General features: G+C 41.0%; 1 protein-coding gene across 1 annotated transcript; it reads left to right on the top strand.

The window, feature by feature from the left end:
• The first annotated feature begins 692 nt into the window (after positions 1–692).
• Positions 693–7,371, top strand: LOC112140435 (transmembrane protein 26). The gene is made up of 6 exons (XM_024263387.2): positions 693–1,855; positions 1,938–2,034; positions 2,107–2,202; positions 4,966–5,165; positions 5,247–5,326; positions 7,034–7,371. The coding sequence occupies exons 1-6, from the start codon at positions 1,668–1,670 to the stop codon at positions 7,279–7,281; spliced, it is 909 nt and encodes a 302-aa protein (XP_024119155.1). The 5' UTR covers positions 693–1,667; the 3' UTR covers positions 7,282–7,371.
• Positions 7,372–8,730: the final 1,359 nt, after the last annotated feature.

Raw genomic sequence — 8,730 nt, 5'->3', positions numbered from 1 at the left:
GTAAACACTGAAATAGCCATCAAGATGTCTAATGAATGTGTGTTTACACCATGGCATGAGACATATAAATTAACTATTGTTTTAAACATGAATAAAACATACACATAAAGAGAAATAGCATGTTTTTTCTAAATGTGACAGAGGTTCACACGACTTCCTTTTTAACATAAAAGAACCCTGTGCTGGAAAGGATCCTCCCACTGCTGTACATTTATTAGTAGATTGTGTGATGTCAGCAGTGATTCTAAAGACTTTTGTATTTTACCATTTTTGGTGCATCTCAGGCATGCATTTCTAAACCCAACTAACCAAAAATTAATCCGAGTTGACTAGGTGACCCTCTATGTTTTGTTTTGTTTTTTACCAAAAGGCGCACTTAAAATCCTTGCACCTCATGCGTGAGGTTGTTGTTACTGACCTCAAACCGGTTTTCTATGGTACACGGCGCGCAAACATCTGTCAAAAAGTTTAGCACAACTTTGGGAGACTACAAAGCTACACAGCTTGAAGGATTTTTCATGCATTTCGTCAGACTGATGTGTACTGTGCTTCAACCATTGTTCCATAAGTCTCCAAACACAGGAAACATAAACATTTCTTGACATAAACCACTTTTTTACCTAATCTGCTCTATATGACGGCCATTTTGTCAGGAATACATTTCAATGTGTGTCCTCTACTAATGAAGAACACTTCTAAGAACATGTGTATTTATGGTTGTTACTGTGTCTGCGGTACATATCTTTGCTCGTTGCTTTTTATTTAAACACATTCTTTAAGGTATCTGAACTAAAGTTAAAGTCTCATTAGCTGCCTCATACCTGGGTGTGTGACATAGTTCTCTACATTTGACCCATTCCCTGGGGGAGTGGAAAGCTACAGACACAGTCGCACTCAGGAACCATGTGGTGGTTCATCCCTCCAATCCGACCCCTTTATGCTGAGTGTCAAGCAGAAAGGCATTTGGTCCCATTTTTAGTCTTTGATATAATTCAGCCTGGATTTGAACTCATGACCTTCCAATCTCAAGGAGGACACTCTACCACAAGGCCACTAAGCAGGGAATACATATTGGAACCATAAATGTATGGAATTAATTATGTCTCCTATGTAGAGACTTAGAGGACACAATGAGTTGGATATAGGTTGACTTATCTGTTTGGTTCTGCCTGATGCATCTTATAAAATGAAATATGTAACTTTTTGACATGAAAACTGATTTATTTTTGCCTTTATAAATCTTCTGAATGAATACATGCAAATGTAGACCCTTTCTGTATTAAAGGAAGAATCTTTTTTCTGGAAACTCGTCAAAAAGTTTTCTTCTTTTGACTTTGCTTAGTAACATGAACCTGGACATGTTGAATGAGAACAGTTTACTTTGAATGGCGTTTTCCTGTCATTCTGGTTAAACTTGTTTTCCCTTAAGCTTTAGTTTCATTTTGTGTGTTTCCCCCCAAGCAGATCACATGTTGAGGTGCATGCATGGACCTGCAGCTCCGCAGCTGTCATGCCATCGGTATTCCTTCATTGGATCAGGGAGTCTAAGAAAAAAAAAAAAGCATTCATTCTTCTAAAATGTTTGGCAGATGTGAGCCCCGCCCCCTACTCTTTGACAGTGACTGAAGCCACATCCTCACTCGGTGCTCCACTCTCAAAGCAGCAGCATGTTCTCAAGGTTCATCTCCGCGGTGGTGACCAGGTCACTCTTCATCCTTGTGTCCCTCCTAGCCGTATGGAGGGTGGTGGGGGTGACTGGGAACAAACTGTACTACCTCCTCACCATCCTGTACCTACCTCTGGTGGTGGAGATGGTTCTGACGCTGAAGAAGAGACATGGGAGTGATTACAAATGGTTTGATTTCTTTTAGCAGACGTTCAGCAGCTGTGGAAATGTAAGTTTCCCTTGCGCTGAAACAGCTGACTTCTCTCTCCAGGTTCTCTCCAGCTGTATTCTTCTTTCTCGTCAGCATCATCCCATCCATTTGGATTTTGGAGCTTCATTACCACTCCCACTTATCGGAAAGCCAGAAGGTACCAGCTTTCATGTGTGGCTGTTGTTAAGAGGTTGAAGCTGGATGAAAGCATGAACTCCTGTCTCTTTAGTGTCTTCATCTGGACTCAGCTGACGACTTCAAGAGTTTCATTGATATTGGGGCTAACGCTACCACCAACACCACAAGCACCAGAAAGATTATAAAGGTAAGTCCTTCTCCAAACCGCGCAAGGTGATGTAGTTTCCTCTTTACTGCCTTTTTCAATCGATTTCTGAGGACAAAGTGTACATGGTGAAAACCACACCAAGGTGTACTGCAGTGCCAGCAGAGCTCTGATGCATTCATGGAACCTGAGTTCGTACCCGAGCGGGAACATTCCTGGTGCTAAACAAATCGGTGACTCATTAACAGGATTATATGTTATGTGGAGAGCGGCAGCCCAGGGCAATCCAGCCGTTATGCTACAAGCGGGTGTGTCTGTTCACTGGAACTGTAAAGCTGTCAATCAAGCGGGAGTTCTCAACTTGTAAGGGAGAGTATCGTTTCTGAGGCTTTTTTTAAGACGTGGAAAACATGACATTTCTGGCAGAGTGCACAATGAAACTGAAAGGAATTGACACAAACAGATCGACTTAGCTTATGCAAGGTGATTCATGGAGCATCCAGCAGGACTGAATATCATTTTGCATTTACAACATCATCACAACTCATGGTGAAATCTCGGTGTGTATGTTTGCACCTGTAGCACAATCACTTTTGGTAGATCACAAATCCTACATTATAATTGGAGTATAAGTTGCAGAAGCATTCAATGTAGAATGATGAAGATAAAAAAACATAAATAAGTCTCTGAATCTGAATTCTTCCCCTACAGCTTCTCCCTACCCTTACATTTAGCCCTCCAAATGAAGAGTTATGGAAAAATAGTGTCTTTAAATTTGGACGTCACTCTCACTCGATGATGTCATCAATAGTCGCCGTTGTTCTACATTATCGCGGAGCTCCTAGTACTTTCAAATACACACCAGAGCACACCCATGTGAAGAAATCCGCTTCTCCTCTCCGGCATAGCACAATGCGGTACACCCTTGCGGTGGAGGGTTAGTGAGGGTTAGCCCTTAAAAAAAAATTTTAGACAATCCAACCCCTATCAAATACCCCTGCAATTGGAGGGGTAGGGGGAGAATTTGGATCACGGCTAGTTCACACCAGAAGTGCTGTGAAGTGACGCGAAACGGAGCCCGCATACCTTTTGTTAACTGTCACGGGGTATGCAGTGGTAGGGCGGTCGAGGGGGATTTTGGGTTCAATTCCCAAGACACTGAACCCCAAATTGCCTCTTGTGGAAGGTTGGTGCCATTGCTCGGCAGCGAAGCCACCACCAGTGTGTGAATGTGTGAATGGGTCTGTGACTGTGAAGTGCTTTGGGCCTTTGAAGGCTGTTCAAGTATACACCATTTACCATTACCATTCACATCAGACGCAAAGCGTCGTGGTTCTCTGCACCCGGCTTGTGCGGTGCAGCAATCGTTTTGCCGTCCAGTCTATTTTTTTGCGTGAGTGATCCGTGTCAATTCTGGCAGAAAGTTACGCCAAGACACGTGAGAAAATTCTATCAATTTTTAAAATATAACCAATTTTTTCACAATAAAATACCGGAATTTACAAATGAAATTATATTTTTGTGTCTAAGCAGACTACATAGATGAAAATAAACACACAAACGCAACACTGACACAGTATGTCTCAACAGACACTGAGACACACACACATCAACATAGTGGGCCAACTATTGTGTGGGTGGGGGGGTTATGACAACTGAGCAAAAGTGCCTGTTGACTATGCACTCCATATGCAGACGATTTCGCAGGACTTCCGCCTTTCGGTGTGAACAGGGCGTAAGTCACACTTTTGGGATAAAAGTGCAACACTTCCGAACAACTCCGCCAAGCTTTTTGTAATGCCTTGTTGACACCGAATGTGATTCACAATCATGTTCACTGACTGTTTTGACATGCGTCAAATTCGGTACTCAATGAAAGAATGTGTTCATAAATTAGAAGCTCCTGTCCTGTGTGGAAGAGGCTACCATCAAGTATTTATGACACATTCCCAATACATGGAAGATTAGGATAATGCTGAGAGATCAGGATTATTTATTGTAAAGAGTTCAACCAAAGGCATTGGCACACTGTAAAAAGTGAATCATTGGATCAGTTAACAAAATTTCTGTAATTTGTTACTTTTAAAATTATTAGTTTTCATTAAATTGAAATTTTGAGTATATGATTTACTTAGCTTAAAAATGTAATTTAATAAAAACTAATATTTTTAAAGGTTATTTTACGGCGATCTTTTACCATCTACTACCTCCGTCTGTATGACAGCACTTTGAGCGGTATTTCCGTGTCTCTGTAACCCATTTCAATGAGTTGTGTTTCCACATAAGTCTTAGAGAGAAAAAAATAAAGTTGAAGAGGAGAATCCAACTCTACTTCATGTTTTTTTGGGAAGCCTTTCTTCCTCTGTGTTGCCGCCATTAGCAAATACTAACATACACAACCACAGTGCCATCTAGCGGTTATTAGTGGGAAACAACCACTAAAGAGCAATTGGTTGTTAGTGGGAAAACAATGAATATACATGCTTATGTATGTTTTAAAAAGTCAGATATAAATTACTCCTGAGTATAAATTGTACCCCTGGCCACAAGACAAATACAACTTCTATCTAAGAAAGTGTGATAAATATATTTCTTTGCTCCTGAAATTGTGTGCTTTTCATCATTGATATTGAAAGGACAATATATTTATTTAAATATCTCTGTTTTTATCTGAAATTTGAAATATTTCATACATTGTATAAAAATGCATGTAATACTGTTTATTTGGCACTTTAGACACCATGGCCTGTAGGTTTCTTGATCCAGAAAGAATCAATGTGACAATGAAGACCTGTTTCCTCCCAGAGATACCTGTCCCTGGTGTGCAACAAAGACTGGACCTTAGCCCTCCACCAAATTATGATCATCTTATTGATCCTGGGGAAGTGGCTGCTGCCAGCGGCCGGGGAGCTGAACAGGGACCGGCTGTCACAGCTACTGCTCGTCTTTGTGGGGACAGCCGCCGACATCCTGGAGTTTGTAGCTGAAACACTGGGAGACATCCAGTGAGTCAAGATGAAGGAGTAATGACGGAATCAGATCCTTTCTCTGATCTTTCCCATTGTTCCTCTGTGTGTTCGGAACAGGGACTCCAGTTTAACCATGGTGTGCATCATCCTCAGTGTGTGGACTTGGAGTATGCTGCAATTTCCTCTGCATTTGTCAGGTACAAACACTCTGACCTCATCTGAAGATGTAACGGATCAGCCAGACCAGGCATCTGTTTATTTGAGTATTAATGTTTTACCATGGGCTGTACGGTGGCGCAGTGGTTAGCGCTCTCGCCTCACAGCGAGAAGGCCCCGGTTCAAATCCTGGCTGGGACCTTTCTGTGTGGAGTTTGCATGTTCTCCCCGTGCATGCGTGGGTTTTCACAGGGACTCCGGCTTTCTCCCACCGTCCAAAAACATGCTTCATAGGTTAATTGGTGACTCTAAATTGTCCCTAGGTGTGAATGTGAGAGTGGATGTGTGTGTGATTGAGGCCCTGTGACGGACTGGCGACCTGTCCAGGGTGTACCCCGCCTTCGCCCATCAGCAGCAGGGTTAGGCTCCGGCACCCCCGCGACCCCGAAAGGGACAAAGCGGTCAGGAAGATGGATGGATGGATGTTTTACCATTTCTTTAAAATGGTAAAACTCATTTTGAATCTTTTGACAATTAAATTGCTAGCAAGGAGTCGGGACCTCACTCGGTAAATGGTAATTGGCGTATACTTATTTATCGCTTAACTACCTTCTTAGAACACCCAAGGCCCTTTACAGTCACAGTTCCATTTACCCATGCTCTGCTGCCAAGCCCTGGCACCAAGCTATAACCACTAGGAGCAAATTGGAGCTATCTTGCCCAAGGACACTTTGATGCATGGGTGGGTACGGAACCTACAATCTCCCGATCAGATGTCAACCGTTCTACTTCTGCACCAAAGTCCCGCAGCTTAATGTTGCTATAATGACTCTGCCCCTTCAGAAGATACTCTGAGCTCATATCTACCATCTACCATGAATGAAAAAATATTAGATTATTCTTGTTTTTTAAAGATGGATTTCAAAAATAAACACATTAATTTCATAAATGTGAACAGGAATTAGAGACAAGCCAAAAAAAAGTGTAGAAATAGACTTCATAGACAATTACCCAGTTATTTATTTTGTCAGAATAATCATTTTTGCTCTAATACATTTTTAACACATTCTTTATAATCCTAATTTTTTTAATTAAAATTTTTTTTTCTTTATTGCAAATTACTTAAGTTATAAACTAACCAATCAGAAGCCTCAGTTAAAGCACGTGGTGCCCACTGGACCCACCTCCAATGTTTGATTGACAGCTTCTCTCGAGCTCGCTTTCATTCGGAGGGTGTGGAGTTTAAGCAAGTTCACTCATGATTGGTGACAGCATTTCCTCTAAAAACGTGACTCAGACCAACTCGGACGAATTGCTGTCGACGGGTTGCAATATGGCAGTAGACGTATCAGGAAGTGATGGAGAACGCTCTGGCCTAATTTCGCGAGGGCCAGAAGTAAAGCATTTTCTATGGGTGACGTCGACACCTTGATATGTCCAGTAATACATACTGTCAATGGGCTTGAGCCTCAACATTTAAAACTTTTTTGAACATCGCAGCTGCATCATGAGTTTGGATGATGTGAATTCAGTCGCTAATGGTCAGATGTTGGAGGGAACTTGACTTGCAGATGGACAGCAAAAAAAAATGGAATATTTCTTCTTATAGACTTACTGAAAATGTCAATCGACCTGAAATGTTGTCTGTTTTTTTTAGACTCGTGTTCCCGAGTCTAGCAAATCAGGATCCTAATTGTAGACTAGGCTGGGTCCAGCTCAGCTCACTAACTTCGCCCTCTGTGTTTCAGTGATTGGGGTGTCTGAGGAAGAGAACAATGATGAGTCTCGCTCTCGCTTTTCTCACAACTTCTCTGAGATTTGGAGCACCCTGGAGGCCCTGTTCATCCAAGACGGACCATTCCTCGTGGTGCGCCTCAGCGTCATGTTCCACTTCAAACTTGTCCATCAGATGCTCATCTTCTTTGCTATAAAGAACTTCCTGGTTGTCATTCTTAACGTGTATCGATTCTACATTCTGTTTTCCAAAACTACCTGAAACAGCTGTTTCATGAAGTTGTTTCCATGACTTCATCCTCTGTATGGATACAGAATGACCTGGCAGATGAAAAACTCTTTCATACAACCATCAGATTCTTGGATGTTTTTATTTATTTTAGCTGTGTATATGATCGTGGGAGTCATATTGAACTCTATGGGTTTGGAATGGGATGGCACTTCAGTTCATACGTGAGCCAATAGTTTTGGTAATACAATGTACATATAACATGAGTTTCAAAATGGGCTTTTCATTGACAGTGCAGCTATTGAGTGAAAAATACTGTAATAGCCTAAATTTCCTTGCATTTTGATCCCCAAAAATGCTTTTGTTGGTAGACTACAGTATACGATGATTTTTGTGGTTGCTCTTCAGTAAAAGCCACAATTTTAAAAGTACACATACTGGTTCAAGAGGCTTACTGCCAGCATTTTAGATCTTGGTGTGAATCAGATAAGCCAGTATGTGTGGAGTTTGTCCGTTATCCATCAGCTCACTTTACATGCTGGTGTTCTTTGATGCAGGTAGACAACACATTTGAAAAGTTGAGTGAGCTTATGATCTTGGACCACTTTAATCCTTTCATGCATGAAAGTCACTACACTTTGACGGCAAACATATGATGAATGCCATAAGAACCTAAGTAAAGAGAAGATGCTAAACTCAGAAATAACAGTTCATAGATTTGATGGGAATCTAGATCCAGTAATGATTGATGTTGGGTTCAATGTCTGTTACTTTTGTTACACTACTCTCATTTCAGTGACATTATCTTTAATCATGTTTTAGATAAATCAGCCTACATAGATAGACGAACCACCATTACGACACAAAATCGTATTTTTAATCATTTACAGTTATAACTACAAATGACCACATAATTTCACTGATGTTTGTTGGACAGATACTTATATATTTGTAGAATTTAAAGACAGAACTTTATTCACTGAAAAAAAAAAACTTCATTCTGTTTCCCTAAAGATGAATGAAAACAATTTGTAAAAAAAAAAATCCTTACTGATTTTATCATAATTCATGCATGACAGGGTTAGGAATGTGATTCAGGAAGTGATAAATGAACACTCAAAGAGGAAATTGCTGCTACTGAGGCAGCTTTCCTAGCTGACGTTCACATGCATGTACATGGATGGAAAACACTGTAAAGGCAGACTTTGGTAGCACAAATTCCCCATCCACCTAAAAAAAATGGAATATACAATTGTCGTGTGTGTGGCAAGTGTATTGTAAAGTATTTGTAAGGATAATATAGGTTAGACGCACTTATATAATGCTGTCGCATGACACCTTTTATGCAGCACTCTAGCTAATACTAAGGTCAGCACATTGGCTCCTTTACTGATAGGTTTGCCATGCTGCATGTACAAGTTGTGCTGGTGGGATGTAATAGCCCATAAGATACCCATAGGCCTCCTGGTGCCTGGCTGGGAC

Source organism: Oryzias melastigma, linkage group LG19 (assembly GCF_002922805.2).
Source record: "Oryzias melastigma strain HK-1 linkage group LG19, ASM292280v2, whole genome shotgun sequence".
In the NCBI taxonomy this organism is placed as follows: Eukaryota; Metazoa; Chordata; class Actinopteri; order Beloniformes; family Adrianichthyidae; genus Oryzias; species Oryzias melastigma.
Note: the sequence above shows the minus strand (reverse complement) of the source record. Positions and strands in the feature narration are given on the sequence as shown.